Source organism: Carassius gibelio, chromosome A19 (assembly GCF_023724105.1).
Source record: "Carassius gibelio isolate Cgi1373 ecotype wild population from Czech Republic chromosome A19, carGib1.2-hapl.c, whole genome shotgun sequence".
Lineage (NCBI taxonomy): Eukaryota > Metazoa > Chordata > Actinopteri > Cypriniformes > Cyprinidae > Carassius > Carassius gibelio.
The window spans coordinates 7,063,001-7,089,538 of record NC_068389.1 but is presented as its reverse complement, the minus strand read 5'-3'; the positions used below and the strand labels follow the sequence as shown (position 1 = coordinate 7,089,538).

The window sequence follows — 26,538 nt, the reverse complement described above, 5'->3', positions numbered from 1 at the left end:
TATCGCATTTTAAGCCACCCCAGAACACCTCGAAGCCGGAGCTGGTGGGACAGGCGCGAAACAGCAGGTGAGGCGATCGATACCCGCTCACCGGTCATCACGAATACAGATAAACATCACGGGCACATCCGGTGCTGTAGACCGATCTGCGAGTGCTGAAAATGTCCAAGAATCCGTGGGTTTTGAACTTGTACGACTCTGTTTATCGCTTAAGATTGGCATGGGTGTTGTATAACCGCGCCTCCGTGCCAAAATACTTAATGTGCTTGAGAATATGGGAACACTCTTTATTACAATGCCCATTAATTATTATATGTAAATCAAATTATTTATATAGAATAAACCTAAAGTGGCAGAAAGTAATGCTATTTATGCTATTAGACTACTTAACACAATGTAGAAAAGTGAAAACGTGTAGTTTTTACCTTAACTAGCAGTTTCTATTTGGTATGACTCTTAAAATGTATTTAATGTAGTTTAATATAGTCATTTAGCAGTTTGATTCAGAATATTTTAACTACTAGATATAAACACTTAATTTCGAGGTTGACAAAGAAGGCATGTAGCATAGAGTAAATAGTGACTGGTCATTAGTTGCCAGTGCACTTTGTGATTTATTTATTTATTTATTTAAACAACCCTTTCACATGCAAATCCTTGGGATTGTAGCATCTTTCACTTGCATTTAGGGCAATGGGACAAAATCAGGTTTTTCATTTGCCCCTTTTTTGCTAAACGTTGGTCAGATGTATTTTGTATAAAAGCTACCTTGTGCAAATTTCTAGAATTTTATTTTGATGTAATAAATTGCTCTGGCTGATGCTTTTTTTGCAGAGTCTTTGCTGGAGTGGATTTGAGAGTTTTTTTACAACACACATGAGGAGCCTTGAGCTATTTATAACTCAAGCACAATAACTTGCATTGGGGAAAATATCTTAGTGAGTCATTCAGCGAAGTCATGATTTATTAAGCAATATTATAGCATGCCTGGAAACAGTGCATGTGGGTTATATCATAATACAAACAACAGTGTATTTTTAGTCACAACATACAGGCTACAGCGTCATGTTTTCTTGAACAGGATTCTTCACGGGCGACTTTCACAAGAATCTTGTCCTCACATGAGCATTTTGATCAAGTAACGCTTTGTCATGTGTAAATGAAGCCTGACTAAGATAAGAATGAATTTGAAACTGCATGGCAGCAGCAGTCCCATAAAATATACAACATAAAAAAAATCGCAAAAACACAAATAATAGAGATTATTTACGCTTGTCTTGAGTATTTGTAGTAAGTATTTGCTTCTGACATTATATCCAATTTTTTGTTGTTGTTGTTTAGATTTCTTTGGTTCACATATCAGATTTAATTTGGAAGATTGTATGATTGGCAGCAAGGTTTACAGTTATTCAAATGAAATGCATTAACAGGGCAATCAGTTTTAACCGTAATGTTTTTCTTTTTCCCACAAATGCTTGATAATGCTATCGCAGTGGACAAAACAAACTGATGTAGCTCAAACTGGGTTGCTCAAAACTTTCTCATAACAAATAATGCTTAAACATTTGATATAAAAGCTGGGAGAGTGTGGTGAGTGTTGTGACTGAACAAAAATGTCTAGAAATATCTTCCGTATTTGTAATAATACTAATAATATCTTATAATTAAAAATATATTTCAGTTAGATTTTGTATTTCTTTTTGGAACTGAATGGCCTAATTGATCTGATCTTATTCACCTAAGTTTTTGAGTGAATATTGCCAGTGTTTTCCATAAAATATTCTTTTTTTTTTTCACTCAAAAACCGAGGTGCGTAAGTGCAAACCAATAGACATATGACCAATTAGTTCCAAAAAGAAATACAGGACAAGCCCCAGGATTTGGTGACAATGTCTCATAATAAAAGATTTACAAGTGATTTTTAAATGGCCAGTTATTTCTGACCAAGAACACCAAATTAGGTAAAGGATTTATTATATATATATATATATATATATATATATATATATATATATATATATATATAATTTTTCTTTAAAAAAAAAAAAAGTTAAATACAAATGTTCATGTAAAATATTTTTAATTACATTTTGATGAACAAATGATCAAGGCAAGTATTTTTGTTCATTGCAGTAACATGCATAAATAAAACAACATAAAAATCAGTTTTTATATGTAAATATAGCCATAATGTTGACTCACTTTTTACTCAAACATCCAAATGGCAAAGAATTGAGCATAAATGCAAGTGTATTAATTTATTTTACTGTTACTGGGAGCACATAACACACAAAAGTGATGAAAGTGATTCACATTATTGTTTTAGCTATTTTTGTGATGGTTGACACTTTGATTCAGAGGTTATTTTTGGTGTACACAGTTCACTTTGAGTTTTTACCCGTCACCCACAAATCACTTCACTTATGCTGCATAATGTTTTCCGATATTTAAGTTATTGGCAACATTACAGAATTTAATGCAGTCGGCTGCTACATTCTGTCTAGTCTAGATTTAAGAGTTTTTTTTTTGTGTGTGTGTGATGATGATACATGTTTACTCATTTGCTTTGAAACGTGCATTTGTATCTTACTTAAAAAAAAAACGAAAAACTAAAGATACTGGATCGGCTTTTCAGTAAATTGATGAATCACTTAATCTGCCATTTGTAAATTTATTATGTATCCATTTTCCATTAATATCATCAATATATGCTTATATGCATATTATATATACATTAAATAGGATATCTCTACACATTTCTCTCTGCTATATATCCCGTCCCCCCATATCCAGCCCTTCTTACAATTCAAGATGTTACTGTATTTGTAAAAGCCTTATAGCCACTTAGCAGCAACCCATACATCAATTGACCGATCATTTTCTTGTATCCCGGTCTCTGTGCTAATGCTGTTGATATTGCATGTGAGTGGTGGGCTGCTGAAATGGAATCGGACTCCCTCAGATGTCCTAATTAATTGCCGGCCACATTTTCTCATTTCTCTTTGACTCTTGCTGATTTACTCCCTCAATCATTGATTATTCAGGAGCTGTATTTTCTCTAGTGTACTCTCTTCCCAAAAGCACTAACTCCGAATCAGTCAGGCCTTGTGCACCAGCTTCTGTTAATGGAAATCCAAACCGATCGATGGACAGTCAGAGCAGCCCATCCCGTTGTGGGCTGGAGCTGTTATAATGTTGGACTGGATGAGTCTCTCTTTTCAATTAAAAGAACCTCCAGTCTTCAGTGTCACATGATCCTTCAGAAATCAGTATAATATGCATGAAACATTTATGATTATTATCAGTGTTGAAATCAGTTGTGTGCTGCTAAATATTTTCTCAAAATATGAGAAAATATTTTGTAGATTTCATCCGATTGTTGGTTCAAATTGTATAATCAAATGTCTTGAAAATGTCCTAGCACACAGTTTGTCTTCTGCCGACAAAAATGAAATGTAATGTAGTGTAAATAGAACCAGATTTTGATATTTTCTGAAGAAAGTGTGTGCTTACCTGTGCACATCCCTTTGGCACAGTGCTGGGGTGCTGCTGTGGGTGTTTGCAGAGGTGTTGCTAAAAAAGGCTGCTGCGTGTGGTTTGTAAGGAACTCTTATTGGTTTAAAGAGTGTTACTATGCAGTTGCCATGTGGTGCATTGCTAGGCCATTGCTTACTGGGCGATCAAATTAAAGCCCACCTGGGGTTGGACGATATGGCAAAAAAATTAATCTTGATAGTTTTATTTTGTTATTTTTTCAGAATGATTGGCAGATTCAAGAAAGTGATATTTTTATCTCTAACTAGTCAAAAATTTTAACTACATGATTCAAGTAAAATTCTCTTTATTATCAACTTGTAAAACCTTACTAATCTATTCCTTGTGCAGCAGCCCTGAAGCAAACAATATAGTTTAAATGTAATACAAACTCAACTAGCTGTTTCCATCCTAAGATGCGAATTTAACTTATGCGCAAAACTGGAATATCGCATAAAACATTTGCAAATAAAGCACCCTTTCCATCCAATGAGTCAAAGACAACAAAATCTTCACTTCCTGATAAACTGGAACTAAATATCTCTTAGAAAACTTGGAGAAGCCACTGAATATAATAATTTTTTAATATGTAATAAATTACTTGCGCTTCAGAGAGAGCAGGCGTAACACAACGAATGCGGTCATTGCTTTTAGAGCCGAATGTTTTCCGTTTGGGAGCGCAGTCGTGTAACACAGTAATTATACAGAAATACTTTGATGACAGACTTTCCTCAGGCATTTGAGAATGACCAAAACAACATATAGATGCTGTGAACGAGATCTATCCACTGGTTAGTCAAGTTGTCCCACCTCATTGCCCACTGTCACATGACTTTTTCAATGTGCATGGTGGAATTTATTTGGTAAATGTGTTTCAATTGTAGTTTATGCACATTTGTTGTTATCGGATAAAAAGTTTATCCAAGTTAGTTGTGGGCATACATTTTTTTAATTTATGCGCATCTTGACATTTCCATCCAGCATTTTTTTTTTTTTTTTTGTGATCATCCAAAATGTACATAAAAATAGGTGGATGGAAACATACAGGTGCATCTCAGTAAATTATAATGTCGTGGAAGAGTTCATTTACTTCAGTAATTCAACTCAAATTGTGAAACTCGTGTATTAAATAAATTCAGTGCACACAGACTGAAGTAGTTTAAGTCTTTGGTTCTTTTAATTGTGATGATTTTGGCTCACGCTTAACAAAAACCCACCAATTCACAACTCAACAAATCTCAACAAATCATAATATGGTGACATGCCAATCAGCTTATCAACTCAAAACTCCTGCAAAGCCTTCAAATGGTCTCTCAGTTTGGTTTTCTAGGCTACACAATCATGGGGAAGATGGCTGATCTGACAGTTGTCCAGAAGACAATCATTGACACCCTTCACAAGGAGGATAATGCACAAACATTCATTGGCAAAGAAGCTGGCTGTTCACAGAGTGCTGTATCCAAGCATGTTAACAGAAAGTTGAGTGGAAGAAAAAGATGCACAACCAAACAAGAGAACCACAGCCTTATGAGGATTGACCAGCCAAATCGATTCAAGAATTTGAGTGAACTTCACACCACACACCGATGAGTCAAAGAATTTGGCTACATTTGTCGTATTCCTCTTGCTAAGCCACTCCTAAACCAAAGACAACATCAGAGATGTCTTACCTGGGCTAAGGAAAAGAAGACCTGGACTGTTGCCCAGTGGTCCTAATTCCTCTTTCCAGATGAGAGCAAATTTTGTATTTCACTTTGAAACCAAGGTCCTAGAGTCTGGAGGAAGGGTGGAGAAGCTCATAGCCCAAGTAGCTTGAAGTCCAGTGTTACGTTTCCACAGTCTGTGAAGATTTGGGGTGCAATGCCATCTGCTGTGTTGGTCCATTGTGCTTTTTGGAAACCAAAGTCACTGCACCCGTTTACTAAGAACAATTTGGAACACTTCATGCTTCCTTCTGCTGACCAGTTTTTGGAAGATGCTGATTTCATTTTCCAGCAGGATTTGGCACCTGCCCACACTGCCAAAAGCACCAAAAGTGGGTTAAATGACCATGGTGTTGGTGTTCTTGTTCAGAGAGAATCTATGGGCTATTGTCAAGAGGAAAATGAGAAACAAGAAACCAAAAAAATGCAGATGAGCTGAAGGCCACTGTCAAAGAAACCTGGGCTTCCAGACCACCTCAGCAGAGCCACAAACTGATCACCTCCATGCAACGCCGAACTGAGGCAGTAATTAAAGCAAAAGGAGCCTCTACCAAGTATTGAGTACATGTACAGGAAATGAACATACTTTCCAGAAGGCCTACAATTCACTAAAAAAAATTATACTAAATTTTCACTAAAAATTCACTAATAACCAAAGACTTAAACTACTTCAGTCTGTGAGCATTGAATTTATTTAATACACAAGTTTTCCACATCATTCTAATTTATTGACATGCACCTGTAGCTAATGATGCATGAAATATGAAAGCACATATTGTATAAACATGTCTTAAAGAATTTGTATAATCTCAGAAATTATAATAGGAAAAAAGCGCAATGTTTCTTAGCCAAAATTTAGACATTCAGTTCTAGAGGTCAAATCAAAAAGGCAATTCAGATTCAAAAGGACTGAAATATCAAACATGCAGGAGTAGTTCTTTATGTTTTCGCATTCCACTCTGTTGCTTTGCCATAGTTTTTTCTGTGTGAACATGTGCTTGATTGAACATGTTTGACCATTTTGAGCATATTGAAAAAAAAAAAAATCCACCTCAACTGATCTAATCAAATGTAAGTTTAGGCCATTTTCCCATTTTTATTTGTCATCTACCTGGAGACTAAGTCTGAGTCTGATCACTTAAAAAAGTAACCGCTCGCCTTTCCTCAACAAGCTTCATGATTTGAGTCGTCTTTCATTTCTAAATAGTGTGGTCTGAGTTATAGCAATAACAATAGTGAGCGCTGCCTTATCAAGCAGAACTGATAAGGTCAGGGCAGATGCAATAAGATAGATGAAGGTAAATCACAACATAGAGATTGGTGTTGGTTTATTGATCCTTAAGCTGAGATTAAATTTAAATGATGCCATTTAGCTGGCAGGATATTTGTCCTAATAAGATCATTGATTGGTTGATTTAACAGCATTGTGAATTTACTGTGTGAGTTCCACCAATGAGAAAGATGATTTCTGAGTCTCTGTCACAGTCGATGTAACAAGTAGCCACTAAAGAACAGAAAGAGACGATGATACTATTGGAAGCCTGTTTCCTTCATTGTGTTCAAAGAAGAAGAGGTGTTTAGCATTAAAGATGGTCAGTTAGGATAGATCGTCATTTGGGACAGATCGATGCATGCGATGGGAGGCTGCTAGACCTTTGCCTAGTAGGTCAAGGTTCTCAGATCACATCTGAGTTATTTATATAGTTCTGACGCGTATCTTGCAATAATATTTAATCACCTTATTTAGCCGAATGCTTAGATTATGTTTTTACTTTTGGAAGATTAAGTTGTGACGGCTTTGTTTGAAAAAAGTGAAGTATACATGTGGAGATGTTCAATATATTTCAAGAAAATAGGGGAAAAATTAATGCAATGCATGTGATGGATTTACTTGACTTTGTCCAGACTGTTGTTGTGGAATGTTAATATTTGTATTAAGGCATATTTAGTGTTACTTTCTGGGGGAGTAAATAACGTAACATTGCGTTGTTATTTCTTATAGATCACAACATGTTTACTACTTTAGCTTTCTTTCTGCTCACACTCATCATACATTTTTTCCCATATATTTGCTAGGCCTGGGTTACAAATAATGATTTCTCAATTTTAATCGATTCTCATTTGATGAGCCGATATCTATTGTTAAATCCCAAAATTCCTTCTGCGTTATTTTGAGTTGATGCATGAACAATCCTTAAAGAAACATTATTTATAACTTGCATCCCATCTAATAAACCACAATAAGATTTGTGCATTGTTACTTTTGATATGAAATAAAGTGTTAGCTTTCAAATTCTTCAAAAAATTTACTATGAAATTCAAACAATACATACCATTTTGGTGCTCTTTAATGCGGTGTGACCACTGTAGTGCCTCAGTTTAAACAGCTCATCAGCCGAGCATCTCTTCCTCTTAACTGCTAGTTCCTGCATGAAATGAACATGAACGTCAGAAGGTGTTGAAAGCAACAGTACAACTTAATGAAATGTGTCATAACTTTCAAGTATCGCAGAAAGACGTCAATAAAACAAAACAAAACAAATGTATAGTTAACAGGATTAGGGTACATTTATATGACAATGATCATACTAAAAATGGAAAACTTTGAAAGGTTTTTGTGTACAGATGACAACATTGTCAAAATGCTCCCCGTTCACACAGATTCACAAAAACGACTAGAAATGTTGAGTTATTCATGCCAGAGCAGTTGACAATGTCACTTTGTAAAGACACGCTACGCACCTACACACATGTATTCCCATAGACTGAACATTCATGTGCATGTCGTCATCATTTTCACAAATTGGCATTTTCGTAATTAACGTGGACACTATTATAATATCATTTTCAGAAATGTGTACTTTGAAACACGCTTTCAGAAGTTTGCATTTTGTGTAAATATATGGCCAAAATGCATGAAAAGTCAAAACGGTGTCAATCAAACACCCCCTTATTGAGAGGGATTTTTTCTTGGAAACCAATTGACATGTTCTATAACTAATTGCCTATATATCCTAATGAATCAATATCAAATCTAACTGAATCAATGTTGAAATCAAACTGTAAGCTTGTGAATCAAAATCAAATCGAGATGTGAAATTTGCCTCAATACCCAGCCCTAATATATGCAACCCTAATAGTTGATGCTATAGTTGCACAAATTCAGAGGCAGTCTGCAGATTTGAGTTGATGGTAGAGTATGATGGACACCAACTCTGTTTTTAACTTTCAAACGTGGCTGATATTTTGATCTGATTTTAAAACACATATTGTTTTCATCTGTCATGCGTCTCCTAGGCATGTGTTCCTGCCTGTGTTGGCTATATGCTGCATGCCGGAGCATTTTACCAAGTACAAGCTCAGTATCGGTGCGTCCCTATACAGCCCTGCCATTTTTGACTCTACATAAAAAGCCTACGCACAACACTTCTTGCTACACTGTAGAGTGTCATTTCCCAAACCCACAGCCGTTTCATCCTCCCAGAGCTCCCATCCTCTCTGTCACTGACAGCAGCATGACATCTCTCAGCCTTTGATAATACGCAAAGAAATATTCATCACTTCTGCCCTTGAGAAACAAACTTTGCTGTAGAAATAACAGCGATACTTGGCTCTGAGTGGGTGGCCAACGCATTTTCAGCTCTCTGTGCTCAGTGCCACTGCAATTTTCTGCACTTGAGCTGTCGTGCATCGCACTGCATTTTTCTTTTGTGTGAAATCAGATTGAAAGTGCTGGAAAGGGCTCGTCTGGAGTGGATGAAAAGGGCAGTGTTTATCTAAAATCTGTTTTCATTTAAAATGAGTGGAGAAAGTTTCCATTCGGACTGCCTACCTACACCTACATCTCTCGAAGCGCTGTGCTGCATCGCATGCATCAGAAGAACCTACGTGTGTTTATTTGTACTCTTTCCCTCGCATCCTCTTTTAAGGCTGCCGACTCGCCTGCCATCCACTATATAAAGAAACAAATAATTTATTCAGCAGCCTGCAAGGCACTCTACGGCCCTATGACCTGCCTGTCCGGGCCCAAAATAGAGACGTCTGTGTGCTGTGCTGGACTAAGTGATTCAAATCCCACCACACTGGAGTTGCCATTAGAGTGATTCTTACAAGACAGAAAGTGCATTTAAAGGAATAGTTCGCTTAAAATTAAAATACTAACAAATTTACTCCATATCTCTATGTCGGGCCAAAAATGCATGACTTTTTCTTCAGTGGGACACTTAAAGAGAAATTTTGAATAACGTACTGTTGACCGCTCTTTTCCAGATTCAAGGAATGACAACTGAAGCTTTTGCGATTCAAAAATGATTCACCATAAAGGCATCATAAAAGTATGGCTTGTGCTCTAAGTCTTCTTACTTTGTTTTAGCGTTGTGTTAGGACCAGACTGAAATAGAAAATTGAATTGTTCGACTGATCAGTTTGATACGCAAATGAATCGTTCAGAGGATTTTGTGAACCTGCTCAAATGATTCACCGAAGTGATACATCTCAAAAGAAAAACAATCAATGAAAATAACTTTTGCTCTGTTCCTCTCGCAAAACTATGGAATGGCTTTAGAAGACTTGCAATGTTGTGCACAAGTCATATGCACTTCTTTTGATATGTTTTTGAAGTTTCCCCAAAGACTAGAATCCCAAAGATGTGTCACTCATATAGTTTTGAATGGGGAAAACTGCTCTATCGAACGAAGCCTCGTCTTCTTCTGTCTAAGCAAAAGAGCCAGTCGCTAATTGGTGAAGCCGTTAGAAGCGTCCCGGTTGCTTTAGAAACAATCATCGCTCTGAGATATGCGGTTAGCACTGAAAAATATGCTTTTTTAATGCTATTTGAGCAAAATAAACAAAATGTATGATACAGTTGTTGTCAGATTTCATTGGTGATTTCAAATATGAAATTCAGTCATAATATTAGTGAACAGTTTTGGAGAATTTGATGTTCAGAGAGATAGGAGCTGCACTTGCATGCCCGAGAGGCATTTCAAAGATGGCCGCCGAGTGACATGACTTGTCTTAAAGGGACTTTGGTTTCCCCATTTTTCCCCATTTACCATAGTTAAAAATTCAGTATAAAGATTTATATTGAGGAATATTATTGAATTTACAATGACTGATTTCTAAAAAGTAATGTTTGCGATGTAAAGCTCTTCAGTGTCACATGATCCATAAGAAAACATTCTAATGTGATGATCTGGTGCTCAAGAAACATGTGAAATTTGATCGAGAAATGTTTTGTAACATTATGAATCTCTTTATTCTCACTTTTGACCAATTTAATGAATCCTTGCTAAATAAAGGTATGAATTAATGAAAATAATGAAGTAAATACAGTAAATGAATCTTTCTGACCTTAAACTTTTGAACAGTAGTGTAATTGCAAGGGAAAGTAAGTTTAAAAAGAATCCTTTAGTACTCCACAGATGAAAGAAAGTCAAACAGATTGGGAAAGACATGATGGTGAATAAACAATGACAGAATATGCATATTTTGTGTGAACTATTTAAGTCCCTCCCCTCTGTTGGAAAGAGTGGAAGTTGACTGGGCTTTGGACTCCAGCAAACAGCATAACTCCATCAGAAGTGCATCGTTTGAGTGATGTACCCTGAATCAGAAGAGTAGGTAATTAAAATCAGTGAATATTTGGAACACAACGAGCATACTAATAGATCCAGAGTACTGCACCAGCTTTCTGGAGCATTTGCCACTGCCTTCTGAAGTATGACTCATGCCTGGCATGCTGTACTTAGTGCAGAGGTGTGTTTCTGAGTGTTTTTGTCTCTGGATGTTGGTGTTGCTTTGGTTGTGGTGGGGGTGGGGGATGGAATAAATGACAGGTCTATAGCATTCTGTAATCTAACTAATGGTGAAGCTTATTATAACCATACAGAGCAGTCAGCTTTGATTTAACTGTTTGCTAAGGCAAGCATTATTATCACTATTGCTCAAACTAGGACCCCACCCTGGGACTGATCCCAGAATCAGTCCTGGGATGCACACAGAAGGTAATCCTGCAATGTTCTGCCAATTTTCTGGAAGCAACGTTGTCCATAACCCTAAGTAGAGATACCCTTTGACTTGGATCAACAAATGATCACCTAGCAACCACCCGGCAACACCATAGCAACCACCCTAACACTAAAGCATTACCATACCAATGCGATATAACCACAAAGAACATCCTAGCAATCTAGCATTCACATAGCAACATACTAAAAAAAGTATTTAGAACACACTAATAACCACCCAGCAACACCATAGCCACAAGTGTTCAAATCACTCAGAACACAAAAGTAACATCCCAATAACACCTTAACAACCATATAGCAATTAAAAAAAAAACAATAGGAACACCCTAGCAACCACCCAGCAACACCTTAACAACCATATAGGAATGTGTTAAAACAAAAGGAACACTAGGGACACCCTAGCAACCACCCAGCAACACCCTAACAACCATATAGCAATGTGTTAAAACAAAAGGAACACCCTAGCAACCACCCAGCAACACCCTAACAACCATAAAGCACTGTGTTAAACAAAAGGGACACCCTAGCAACCACCCAGCAACACCCTAACAACCATATAGCAATGTGTTAAAACAAAAGGGACACCCTAGCAACCACCCAGCAACACCCTAACAACCATAAAACAATGTGTTAAAACAAAAGGGACACCATAGCAACCACCCAGCAACACCCTAACAACCATATAGCAATGTGTTAAAACAAAAGGGACACCCTAGCAACCACCCAGCAACACCCTAACAACCATAAAGCAATGTGTTAAAGCAAAAGGGACACCCTAGCAACCACCCAGCAACACCCTAACAACCATATAGCAATGTGTTAAAACAAAAGGGACACCCTAGCAACCACCCAGCAACACCCTAACAACCATAAAGCAATGTGTTAAAGCAAAAGGGACACCCTAGCAACCACCCAGCAACACCCTAACAACCATATAGCAATGTGTTAAAACAAAAGGGACACCCTAGCAACCACCCAGCAACACCCTAACAACCATATAGCAATGTGTTAAAACAAAAGGAACACCCTAGCAACCACCCAGCAACACCCTAACAACCATAAAGCAATGTGTTAAAACAAAAGGAACACCCTGGCAACCACCCAGCAACACCCTAACAACCATAAAACAATGTGTTAAAACACTAAGAACACCCTGGCAACCACCCAGCAACACCCTGACAACCAAGTTGAAACCTAGCAACCACATAGCAATGTTCTAAAAATCACTTAGAACGTACTAGCAACCACCCAGAGCACCTTAACAACGTCATAGCAAACACCTTAACACCCACACAGCAACATGCTAAAAGTAAAGTATTTAGAACACACTAGTAACTACCTAGCAACCACTTTAACACCTTAGCAACGGTATAGCAATTGTAAAACCACTCAGAACACAAAAGGAACCACCTTTTAATGTCATAACAACCATCTTAACATCCACATAGCAGCATGCTAAAATTATTCAGAACACCCAGCAACACCCTAACAACTTACCAACCATATAACCACACAAGTAGCCATCTAGCAATGCCCTAACAACCAACTGGAAACCTAGCAACCTCAGAGCAATATGCTAAAAATCACTTTAGAACATGCTTGCACTAACAACACCCAGTCAACCAACTTAACACCACTGCATTCACATAGCAACATGCTAAAACTGCTCAGAACACACTAACAACCACACAGAACACCCTAGCAACTACTTAGCAACAGCCTAGCAATCAAACACCTTAACATCCACATAACAATATGCTAAAAGCACAGTAATCAGAACACACTGGTAACCATCTAATCATGATGTGAAACACCTGCAGAGAATGATAAAAGGTGATGGATGTCTGACTTCAGTTGTTTTTTTGTTTACCCCTTTGTCATCTGTTATTTTGGATTGCTGTTATATTTATTTATTATTCATTTGCTCCATGTGTTAGTTTAAGTTTGGGTAGTTTGGGGTGTCCATGGTTAACCGATTAACCGTTAAAAATTGTGTAACCGAGTGAAACATTTTGCTCGGTTAAGTGACGTCAATGGCGTGCATTGAATTTAGTTGTAATACATTTTTGCACCACCAGAGACCGCCAGAGCGCTCCCAGACATTTGTAATGTCCACAAGAAGAAGTCATTTTTCTAATATGAAGCGGGCTAATACCAAGGGGCAAGGAACTCGACCGGAAGTTGAAGTCGGGTGGGGGCTGCCATCTTTTAGCAGAACTTCACTTGCGTTAGCATTCCCATTGACTCCCATTCATTTTGGCGTCACTTTGACAGCGAATAACTTTACATCTGAGGCGTTTAAAGACTCTGTTAGTCCATTATTTATTTCTAAAGATACACGACAATGTATAAAGGGCTCCATTACCTTCTATGTTACATTATGGCCCCGTATAAACAGTTTTTGTAAAAAATAGGCTAACGATTGCATCATGACCACTCGGCTCTCTGTCGCATTACCGAACAGACAGGAGGAGAAGCTCGCAGGCAATTAACTTAATATGGCGTACTGGCGTTACACTTTAAAATACTATACAAAATAATCAATCAGAATACTTACTCCTGCTCACTCACAACAAAGAACTGCCCGCTCAAGCTCGCCGTCTCTGCAAGATTAACGATGGCAGTTTGCACGCACAGCTACTAGAAGATTTACATCTGTCAGACAGGTTGCTGACGTCGTCAAGCTTCGTTTGAGTGCGCGTCAGAAACGGAAGTGCTAAAAAACGCTAAAACTGGGCTTCATTTGTCTCAATTGAGTTCCAATGGGGTCGCTGTGTCCATTTCTTTTACTGTCTATGGCTAATACGAGTGACGGGGCAAAATGCAAGTATTGCAATACAGTGCTTAGATATACTTCAAGTACAACCTCGTTGTTGTAATCTCAACAGCCAACACCCGGGCATCATTAGGCCGGTCAGGACACACTGGATGCGTGGCGTGTCTGTTTTTAATTCGGTTCCCATGTTAATAGGTTAGAGCTTGCCGACTGCCTGCGTGAGACGCGCGGCTCAGGCGCGGCTCGACGCGTGAATGCTAGAAATAGAACCGACGCCTTGTTGGAAGCGTTTCCAGGCAAAGTATAATAGGAAAATATGTTTATATGTCATTTTGTACACAAATACATATTAATTCATGACATTTTGATATTTGAAAGTCTATAGGTTGACATAAATTCAGATATAAATGTAATTTAAATAAATAAATAAATAATTATCGATTTTCAAATATTGTACGTGTCAAACATAGTCATAGTCATAGCCTTAGCGAGGCGGCCGCGGAGTCTCCTTGTTACCTTTTGCCTTATACATTTTAGGCGTATTCTCAAATTCAGATTGTGTTAATGGGCGGCATTATTAGGCAGTTTTAATAGGACAGTTTGACCGGAGAGATTAAATTTTGTCGGACATTCCTTTTTTTTTTTTCGGCCAATGTCCGGAAATTACTATGGTTATGGTTACTATGGCACACTATGGTTAACCGAGTATTAACCGCTAAGGGCCTCGGTTAACGGTTAATGAAAAACTTGAGAACGTGCAGCCCTAGTAGTTTGCAGGCCTGTATTTTGGAGTGTATATCTTGTGTTAATTATGTAGCGTATTCTTTATTTACGTGGATTTTCTAAACTGAATGTTTTCCATAGTGGTGTTTATTTTGTTATGTTTGATTAAATAAATATTTCTAATTTGCTTTTGTTCTCGTTGCCTCCCTCATTTGTCGTGGCTCAGAGCCGCCCGTGACATTTTTACAGAATTTTAAAAATTAAACCATATCAAAACATCCTGGCAACCACTTTGGCATTGTAACAATGACTTTTGCATTTACAAAACGAAGTTGCTTTTTTAATGTAAATATTATACTAATGATATATTAAATACTACAATAAAATGCTAAATATAATATGGTATCAAATACAGTTGATATTAAGACACAACTAACTTTTTTAATATATATATATATTTGTTAATATAATTTGATGGTCCTGCATTGACTTTAATTTACTGTGGTAGTACAATGATGTAAAGTGATGGTATCAGATGGTAATACCATGGTACTTTGATATATATATATATCATAATACTGAATGACTATATTCTTGTATTATTGTATCTGGCGACCCTGGCTTGAACTATGGCTGATTCATAGAGTCAAACAGAACCTGTGTTTATGATGGTGCATTAATGCGCTATTATGCTTTAACCTGGAAAGCCCAAAATTTAACACAGGAAACATTTTCTTTATTCAAGTTTTTTTTCCGAGACATTTTTCCGCCCTTTTGATTGACATGAACTAATCGGCCCTGATCATTGTCTGTTTTTTTTTATTTTTTTTTTATTTATCCTTTATTTAACCAGGAGAAGCCCATTGAGATTAAAAATCTCTTTTGCAAGGGAGACCTGGCCAAGATAGGCAGCTGAATTACATCACATCATTACATACGTACAAAGACACACACTCAAAAAACCATGAAAATAAAATATTAATTAATAGAAACAGTTTGAAAGCCAATTATGCACTTACAATGAAATCTCAATTAAAAACATTGACATGTGAGGGAGTCCAACTCAAAACATCTAATTCTTAACTTAAAACAATCTCTTTTTCATTTGATACCGATTACTGGCTGATATGTCTGTGCATTCCTAATTATTTGTGTACCTCTCCAGGTTCATATATCCAGTATTTGCATACCTGTGCTATGATATCTTATTGGCAGGTCTGTTTACCTCATAGTTGTTGATTTTCTTCCCTGAATTTTCTGCACCTCTTCCATGGAGTGTGTCCCGCTCTTCTGGGGTATGGCCTACTTACAGTGTGTGTGTGTGTGTGTGTGTTTTGAGAAGCTAATAAGGCAGTCTTAGAGCTTTTATGTGGAAGCAGGTCAGTCTGATCCCCCTCGGTGAGAGGCCGTGATCTCTGCTGCTGTCTGATCGCTGTGTGGAGACCCCAGTGAGCCCATCACAACACCAGTGCTCTGCTCAAATCAATGTACTGCTCTCATCTGATTTATTCCATCTGTCCGAAAGTGGGACTGGATGATGAACCTTGCTTGGTTGGCAACAACAGATCAGAAGGTGCAGTCATTCCCACCAGCACAGCAGGGCCTCAAGATGACTTAAAATAATTTAAAATAAGCTGAAGCGATCAGGAAATGTCTTATATTAATTATCTCTCTCTCTCTCTCTCTCTCTCGCTCTCTCTCTCTCTCTCGCTCTCTGTCTTTAAGAAAAAGTGTTCCCTCAGTTTTGAAAAACCTGAATAAGTGAAGCCTAATATTTAATTGTAAATAAATAATAATTTTTTCATAATTGTATTGCACTGCATAATTTCAAATTCAAATTATTTGTTGGTTTAAGTTTCTTTATCATACTATGTGAGCCGTAAAATCCAGATGTATCAAATATGATACTCGAAGGCGTTATTTGTTTGTTTGTTTTTAAATATTTTGTCTGTCTTGTAGATATTCCATATGTTGTCAGGCTTTAAACGGTTAACTGTGATTTCTAGACTTGGAAAAGTCATGCAAATTTGTAAATCTTAAAACTGGACAATTTTCTAGTTGTGCCAGTCTCTAAAATATTTTGTCTGGTAGAAAAAGGGTGTAAAAATATTGTTAAAAATCCTTATTTAGTGAATCCAAAACAAATGGAAAAGTAATAAGGCCTTTGGTTATTGTTGAGGACAACGAGGGCTTTGGAGTCAAAGAGATTGAGTGCACAAGTGGCACCAAATGCATTGCACAAATATTTAAATTTGAAGATGCTGGCTAGGCGTAGGTGGTTTCTAATGCACTGCTGTGCTGATGGTTAGGATGTTCTAGATGGTTGCTAGGCTGTTGCTTTCTGCTGTGAAAGGAGTGTTCACACTGACTCATAGATTTTTAACAGATTTTAATGGAGTACAGTGGTTGACATAAATGTTATTCTAACTACATAACATGCACATTATATACCTAATGAAATGTGTGTTTATGTCTAGTTGATTGCAGTGTCCTACACAAACTTTAAACACAACATAACACAGGGTCACATGTTTGAAACGGATCTGACTTGTTATTCAGTGAATTAATTAATTCAGCAATCACTCCCACTGACTCATAAGTGTTTTTGATGTGTATATATATATATATATATATATATATATATATATATATATATATATATATATATATATATATATATATATAAACTCCTAGGTCTTAGGAGTCATTCGCTTACTCTTTCTGCTGCTTGCAATGCAATATTAATATTTCACAAATGTAATTTCTATGCAGCAGCACTTGTAGATGCAGTGTTTAGAACAGTGTTTCATCCCTATCGGTGGATAAATGTGTTCAAGCAAGGGCTGTTCACACAGTCATGAAATTCATTTTGGTTCTGAATACAATTCCAGTAGGGCTGCATGATTAATCAAAATAAAACCAAAACTGTTATATGACTTAGTGCGACTATCAAATATAAAAAGATTTGGGATTTGATTTAATTGAATAAATATATGCATTGTGTTTCAGAGTGAAGTGCGTCACTGCATTTATTTGCACATGAGCAGCTCATTGAATCTGCTCTGAGTTTGGGTCGCTTTAATATTCATTTGGGGACAAACGTACTTGTGATGAGAAATGCTTATGAACAAAGGAGAAGCTTTATTTTGACATGTCCCATCAAAATAAAAGTTAAGTGGTTTAACATTTGAAAATGAAGTAATTAAAACAGCCATAAATATTGATATTGTGATTTTACATTTTCATTTTTCAGTACTTTAATTTTGTATTTTACAGTTATATATTTTAATATTAAGTATTTAAGTAATATTAAGTATTTGAGTATAAATTATTTATTTTAAATTTATTAAGTAATTTAATAATTATACTATATATGTTGTTATTGTTATTAATAGTAGTATTAGTAATTATTTTATTCATATTTATTAGTGTTGGTAGTAGCAGTGGTAGTTGTAGTAGTATTTTATAACAAAAAAAAAAAAATTGCACAATTTTATTGTGTATGTCTACAAACAAGCACAGCAAACCTGGATTTTTAAAATCACATTTTCTCAGAATAAGAACGAATTCGATTTTCTCCCAAATCATGCACGCCTTATTTCCAGGGGGTTTGTGAGTCAAGTATTATACTTGACCCTGTTTTGTAGATATTTGCATGGGCCATTAAAATACCATAAATATTCATCATTAATTATATTTTTATATATACCTTTTAATTCCCACCAATCAGCTAATGTGTAATATATTGCACTGACTTTAGGTGGCACTGTGTTGTCACTCTCACACAGATGCACACACTCACACACACACACACACACACACACACAGACACACACACACATGTGCCCGCATGGCCCACAGCTAATCTGTTCCCTTCAGAAAGAGACTGGGCACACACACCTCAACACACACTGGATCTATGAATATTTGTGAACACACACATACTTGATCGCCCACATGCGCTCAGAGCTCAAGGAAATGCACCCACACACATGCATTTACTGCACACATGCTGAGACAGCCAACTCACACATGCTGATACATCATATCGAGCGAGGTTTATTTGACTGGGATACTGTTCCCGCTCTGTTCCTGGAGTTTGCCGGGGCAAAGAGGAAGATGATTATGCTGAAATCCAGTCTTGCGCTCGGAGAAGGAGTTCCCGGGCTGTACGACTGCTAAGCAATAACCGCCATGCAGCCAGTAATCAGCTAAGTACCATAATCCTCCTTGCAGGGTAAAGTCGTGCTTGACCTCCAGCTATATACAGCCTGTGATAACAGCATTAAACGGTAACACCGCTCTCCACTCCCAGAAGTCTTTGCTCCTTGTGTGTTCAGCCTCTCGGCACTCCTCGGCGCCTCTCGGCCTGCTTCGGCTTTCTAGAACTGACTGTTTGCTCCGGTGTGGCCTGCGTATTTCAGGGAACGTGTGACTCTGTGTGCAAGAGCTTGCTGAGGAGGATAGAGGACGTGCTAAGCTAGCAGCTGCTGTACTACATGACTAGTGCATGTGTTTCCTGTAGCCCTGACCTGGTTTCCCCCCGGCTGGACTTCTTCTGCCCCTTCATCGGTGTGTGGTGCGGTTCAGCGCTCAAACGGGGATTTGAGGTTGATGCAGCCGCATGGTCGACATGCTTGCATCCGCAGCCCAGATGTGCAGCTCTTGAGTGACAGGTGCGTGCATGCATGGCGCGCTCGGCCGTGGAGGCTTTTTATTTCATTTTTTTTGCCGGTGCAGCATTCGTGTGAATGCTTCTCACTGAATGCTGCTTAGTTGACAGTTTTGTGACAGGCGTGCAGATGTTCCTTGAGTCGTAATTATAACTGAGGAATTCCTGCACAGAACTGGCCGTACAGTTGGGAAAGATTATCATGCTTGAGCTTTAGGGCTGTTTGCATCTTGTGATGACATGCCGTGGGTATAGAATGAGCACTTATTCTCTTTGTTTTCCTCTTTTTGTCTCATTATGATGCTGTTTTGAGCATCATTATAGGATTTTTTGGGAACTTTACTCCCATGTCCATTTCAGTAGTGTATTGCAATATTTTGTTATTTTGTGGGGTGAGCTGACATATGGCAAACAGAAAATACCATTATGTGCAAACTCTAGTCTCAGCTGTGAGCAAAATGGCTTTTATTTCAAAGCAAAAATGTTGTAATGATTTGGTCTTGGAGTTTTGTTTCTCCTGCTATGCTTTATCTGTGTGTCGAGCTGCTCTGTTTGAGAAACTCATAGTGCTTCGCACAGGGATGACATGCACAAATCAAGGAATGATATCACTTCATTGTTTAACATTGCAGCATTGCATATGATGACAGAATGGATGATGTCACATTTACATTTAGACATTCAGCAATCATTTACTGCTGAATATGGTGCAGCTCAATATGGCAGTGCTGCTGACTCGGCACAATCATTTAATGATGTATTGCCCGTGTCAATAAAATAAGATGTTCGCCCATGCAAAAGCCAGCACTATAATGCTCAGGGATTATAGGTGGTTGTTATGGCGTTTCTGTGTGGTTCTCAGTGCTTTATAGTGAGTTGCAGATGGGGTTTTAGATTAGTGTAGGTCTACGGGATGTTTCCATCCACCAGTCTGGTCCAATTTCATTGAAAAGTACCGTAGAACAATTATTTTAGTATTATTAAAGCTGTGGTAGGTAACTTTTGACGCTGTAGCGGTTAATAAACAGAACTGCTTGCGTCTTGCGGAAGAACATCGTAGCCAGAACTACTTCTCTCTGTTTATGTCTATGAAGAATCACAAAGGTACTGGGTTACTCCGCCGCGGTACCCCCGAAGCAATCTAAAATAGTCCGAATATAAACACTTATTATAGGTGCACCCTAGTGATTCAGGACAAGCTAAAAACACGGTTTGGAAAATGGATTCATGCTGTACTCGCTTATTATGTTCATTTTTCTACATTTTGAACACAAACAAAGTTACGGACCGCAGCTCTGATTGGTTGTTTTTTACCGGGAGCGCTTGACTTTCTGCAAATGGCAATAGGACACTGGGAGGAGCCAGAGGAGCTTGATTTTTTTCACAGATTATCTGTCTCATATTCTACTGTCAGGACATAATGACAGGTTTAATAAATATGTAAAAATTATTTTTTTTTTTACAAAAGTTCCTTACAGCACCTTTAAGATACTATTAAGGTTTTTTTGTTTAGAAAGTTTTACATTTAAATTAGTCCAAGTCCAAGTTTTATACAATTTTATTTCAGTTTCAGTTTTTTTTTTTTTGCATCAAGTTAAACTAAATTGAAATGAGAGATGATTCTTTTTTTTTTTTTTTATTAAAACTTTACATTTTAAGTTTAAGCTAAATCGAAATAAGAGATGTTGCTTTGGAAACTGACCGAAATAATAAAAGTCTCTGCTCTCAAATACTGGGGGCGTGTCCTCTTTTGCTGCTGTCGCCCCAGTGACAGCTTTTGTACCTTTTCTTCTGAGAGTGAAGCAGCACTGCGCAGGCCGATAAGCTCATGACATTAAAGTACCGAGACAGCAATTCGAAAGCAAAAGCATCTGTCTGCTCTCTATAGTTCTGTACTTTGATGTCAAATGCAGATCGACCTGAGCAGCGCTGCTTCAAGCTGAATACACCTCTTATAGTGTTAGGGGAGGGGCCATGCTTGGTGGGTAACTGAGACTTGATTTAAGCCCCGTTAAAAAACATCCTGAACACAAGAATGGGGGAAAACTATTTAAAGCTCTAACTCCACAATTGAGAACTACATAGTTCACAGTCTTTGTAATAACATTTAAAATGTTTTTAGAAACCATAAGTATGGGCAATAGTAAAAGTGCTGTTTACTTTAACAATCTCTTTCCAGCTGCTGAAGAGAGACTGGCTGGGGTGATATAAAACAGTTAATGAGAGAGAGTCAGAAAGGGAGGTAACTTAATGCATCTGGCTCTGTCTTGGCACTGCAGTGTTTCTCTGACTCAGTGTGACACACTTCCCCTCGTGACTCTGGCCAGAGCCGAACAATCTGCCCTTACAGGTTAACCACTATGAAAGCCATGGCACAAAGGTCTGCTATGTTAGACAGGTCCTAGTCCACCAAACCAATCCAACTGGCCATTCTCACAGAGCTTCACAGCCCCTGTGGGCTTCTCACGATGAAAGAGCTCCAGGGCACGGACAACAGTGATGCTTGTTGACGTATTCCTGCTTAAACAAGAGAGTCCTGAATCCAAGTGGGGATGGACTCGTGGCCAGTGAACTTGAGGTGACTGGTGGCCTTGAACAGTTTAGTCTGTGTCAGCCTGAGGGACTAGAAAGAGAGTGGGAGGCACAAATTAGGAATGGATCAAGATGGCATGTTCATTCAGGGCTTTATTTAATGCCAAGAACCCCAAATATGATAATCCTCTTGCGAAATTAATGTAAATGAAATATAACAGCAGCTTTATTTTTAGGTTTAAATACTAATTGAATCAGTGTAAGGAAAAAATATGGTGCTTTTGCTTCTAAACTGTAACTGTATTAAAGTAAAAATTTATTAAAGAAAAAAATATTTTCAGAATTAAATCTGAACCCCCACCCAACATAGCTATATGCACAAAACTATCATTATTTTTTTTTACTGTTAAAAACTGCTGCCCATAGGATATAATAATCATGATTAATTTTGTGTTTTTTGATGACTAATTAGAAAGAAAATCAAGAAATAATTATATAAGTATGGTAATTGTGTTAAAATTATCATGTTAAACATGTTTAAATAATATATTTATAAAAAAAAGTACATAAATGCTTATAAATAGTTATGTTTGGCATTTATGATTTTATTATGATAGGTCAGTTATATCAGTGAGGAACATGACTGGGAAAGGATCTCAAGAATGGACTCGAACTCAGTTCACCGAAAGCGTTTTTGTGCGATGTGTCATTGCACTGACCACAAGGCTATAGCTCCAATCCTAAAGAAAAAACTGTTTAATATGATTTTATTTTTATGCTGAATATTTGTTCAAACAACTCACTTCTTGGTCATTTTGAATGTATGTAGCTTTGTACAACCTTAGTATGAAACAATTGAAGATAAATGGAGCTAATTTGTGACTTGTGACCTGACTGAATTGACCACTCACACTGACCTTATCTCCTTTTACATTCTTAGAAACAGAAGCCCATCAGGATCCAGGGACCCCAACGCAGCATATAACCAAAGGGAGGGAGAAGGAGGACTGCAGTATGCCCCGGCTGAAGGTGGCATGCCCCGCTCTCCGTCCGACTACGGACGTGATCCTGGCCATTCGCCGAGGAGTTCAAGAATGTACAATGAGCTGGGCAGTTATCAAGACAGTCAAGGACGCTGGCACTCTCAAGGCCAGCGTTTGGATGGCAAGCTAGAGGACTATGAACTCCAAAGACGCCGTGAGGAGGAATACCAGGCCCGATACCGCAGCGACCCCAATCTGGCGCGCTACCCAGTCAAACCCCAGCCCTACGAGGAGCAGATGCGCATCCATGCCCAGGTGTCACGGGCTCGGCACGAGCGGCGTCATAGTGACGTCTCGCTCGCCTATACAGAACTTGACGAGCCTCTGCATGGGCCTGGTGGACGGCAGTCACGCCTCCCTCTGGTGGGAGGCCCAAGTCAACGCTCGTACTCCATGGACAGGAGCTCAACGGGACATCGGATGTCAAATCATAGCCCACCAACACCACGTCGCAGCCCTGTGTTGGGCGACAGCCGCCGAGGACTGGCGGAGCCAACGAGGAAACCCATACTCCAACAGCACCACTTGGACCCTAGCTCAGCTATGCACAGGAACAAACGGGACAAAATGGATAGCATGCTACGAAACGACTCTCTAAGCTCAGACCAGTCTGAGTCGGTTCGGCCTCCTCCACCTCGACCACACCGCAGCAAACGCCTAGGCAAGCTCCGAACCATGGGCAGCTTCAGCAGCTCAGAGGAGGAGTTGGCCACCACGCCAGAGTACACAAGCTGTGAGGACGTGGAGCTGGAGAGCGAATCCATCAGCGAAAAAGGTAAACTGCTGACTGTGAATTACATTATTGAATTGCTGATCGATAAAAGTTGCAGTGTTTTAGGGAGAAAAGTTTGTTTTGGGTATCTCAGATGTGATTCCTAAGTTATATTTGTTTCCTAGAAAGAGCTGTGGCTTCATGGTAAACACCATGTTGCTCCAGAACTGGTGGGGGCAGCAGAGAGTCCAGTGCTGTTGTATGGATTATTTAGAGCCAGTGAAATATAAACATAATAATTACTTACTCCAGCCAAAATTGTATACTCCTTTTTTGAAAAAGTAACTACTTTGCAACATTTAAAAAGTATGTTCTATAAAGTATGAATTTGTGTAGTATGACTATACCCCACTTGGCATATTGTCATTGTCATGTGACCTACCACAAGCCTCTCCTCCTGTGACCTCACAGGATAGTAATTTGTCCATCATATACACACTTCAGAGTCTCGCCGGAAGCATTAGGTCATCTGGAGAATTTGCATCCACTGTTTTGTGAATTTGCACATACTACTCTTTTCTAATACTGTTTTTCATCTACTATATAGTAGGGTATTATGCTATTTCGGATGCAGCCTGTGTGCACCTTATAATCACCAGCCATAATCTTGTGGTTTGACATCCTAGATCAGGGGTCTCCAACCCTAATCCTGGAGAACTACCTTCCTGCAGACTTCAGTTCTAATCCTGCTTTAACACAACTGCCTGTCATTTTTCAGGAACCATGAACACCTTGATTAGCTGGTTCAGATGCATTTGATTTGGGTTGTAGCTGAACTCTGCAGGAAGGGTTGGAGACCCATGTCCTAGATGACTTTGGCTACTCTTTATTGGTTCTTCTCGATTCTCCCTCTTAAAAGTTAGTTACCTTAAAATGAATTACTCACCCTCATGTCTTTCCAAACCCATAATACCTTTGTTCATCTTCAAGACGACATTAGAGTGGCTTACAGGTTTGGACAACATGGAACAATGACTGACTGTTCATTTTTAGGGTGAACTAACCCTTTAAATAAGATAACTTGTTGATGGTGAGGTTAATGCAGGAGTGTCAAACTCAGTTCCTGGAGGGTCAGAGCCCTGCAGAGTTTTGTTCAAAACCTGCTCCAACTAGACATGGGTCGATTACCAGTTTCTGCGATTTGAAAGTTTCAAAACCAGTAATGTTTTGCGTTATACCATTGCTGCAGTATGCACTGTTTTTAATGTCTCCTCGAAGACTGAAAGTGTAGGAATCCCTCAGGTCAGTCACGTGTGTGTAGGATGACCGAACTTAAGGAGCTGCCCCTGAAACTTACGTGATGGGCAACCGACCATTGGAAGTGATGTTTTTTTGCGAACCGGTTGTTTCGGACAGTTTGTTTCAGTGAACCGGTTCAAAATAACAGTTCACCGGTTCTTTTACGTCATCACGTAATGACGTCAATTCTATCACCCCGGCAAAACAAAAAAACATTCAAGCACATTCAAATAAAGTAATTTGTGATAATAACAAGATAACATTAACCGTACAGAAATCCAGCTCATAAAGCTTCAAATATTACGAGCTTACACAATAGTAAATAGTAATATTAATTTACATTTTGACTGAACAGTTGTTGCATGTTCATCATGTTAAACTGTTGTTTAATATAGATGCATTTGCACTTTCCAGTAAGTTTTATCTGTTAAATAAACTTAATTCCTTCAAATTTGCCCCCTCGTTCAATTCACTCACACTCATAATATCAGCACAACATCAGTTTTAGCTTCATGCATGCTCAGTATCTCCAGCTTATTGGTTCTCAGTATGTCGAGCGTGTCAAAAAGAAATGCTACTCGGTTCAGTGTACTGGTGATTTGAGAACTGTTGACTCGAAAACCGCTGTAAACAGTACCATTGGTTCGATAGTAGACGAATGCTCAGTATATCTGCTGCTCGGGCTCATCGGTTCTCTCAGTCTGCACAGCATGTTTTAGTGCTGTTGGAGTTACATCAAATACTTTGATTGGTTTCAAATCGTAGGGATTGCAAGCCATGTCTGAAAATGAGAAACTTTAGAAAAATGTGGATCAGTGCCTCGAGATATGAACTGTTTTGTACGATTCAGTCTGATTTGGTGAACCGGTTTGACCGTTTCTCTTAAAAGAACCGGTTCAAAAGAACGATTCGTTCATGATTCGTTTTAGTTCCAAAATGTCATTTATGTGAAAATATGAAGTCTGTAAACACCAGTTAACACAGGCCAGAAACACTGAAGACGGACGCACAGAGAAAAATACTGTAGCAGGCAGATCACTCGCTGTTCATGATGCACAAACTATTGGAAGAAAATCCTCAATATTGTTCTCAGTATAGAAAGAAAGAAAGAAATATTGTGTTTTTGAGGGGAACTGACTGTCTTCAGCAAAGTTTACGTGGGATTTTTTTATTCATCTCATCTCTGTATAGTTTATATTAAAGCAGTGTTTCAGCACAGAACTCTTTGTTTACAGCGGTAACCAAGGAGACGCTGTTATCTGGTGTTCCAGAAGCCACTCTTGCTGTCAGAGAGAGAATCTTCATCTCATTCAGAGAGTTTGCTTCTTTCAGGCATGTAGTATAATTTCACAAAGCTAGTCAGAACATTGTGTTTTTGCTTCAAATCGGGTTATTTTAAAATTGAATTATGTATATGAGATTATATAACTATATGATTTGAAATTATATAAATGGTATGTATATGAATGTATGTATGTATATATAACTAAAATTAAGTAACAACAATTACAGATT

At 38.2% G+C, this 26,538-nt stretch overlaps 1 protein-coding gene across 1 annotated transcript in view; it reads left to right on the top strand.

Moving 5' to 3' along the window:
* LOC127935338 (regulating synaptic membrane exocytosis protein 2) overlaps positions 1-26,538 on the top strand; it is a 132,979-nt gene that overhangs the window by 31,813 nt on the left and 74,628 nt on the right. The window contains exon 5 of the mRNA XM_052533126.1: positions 22,910-23,787. Within this exon, the coding sequence (XP_052389086.1) occupies positions 22,910-23,787 (878 nt within the window). The remainder of the gene's footprint in view (positions 1-22,909; positions 23,788-26,538) is intronic.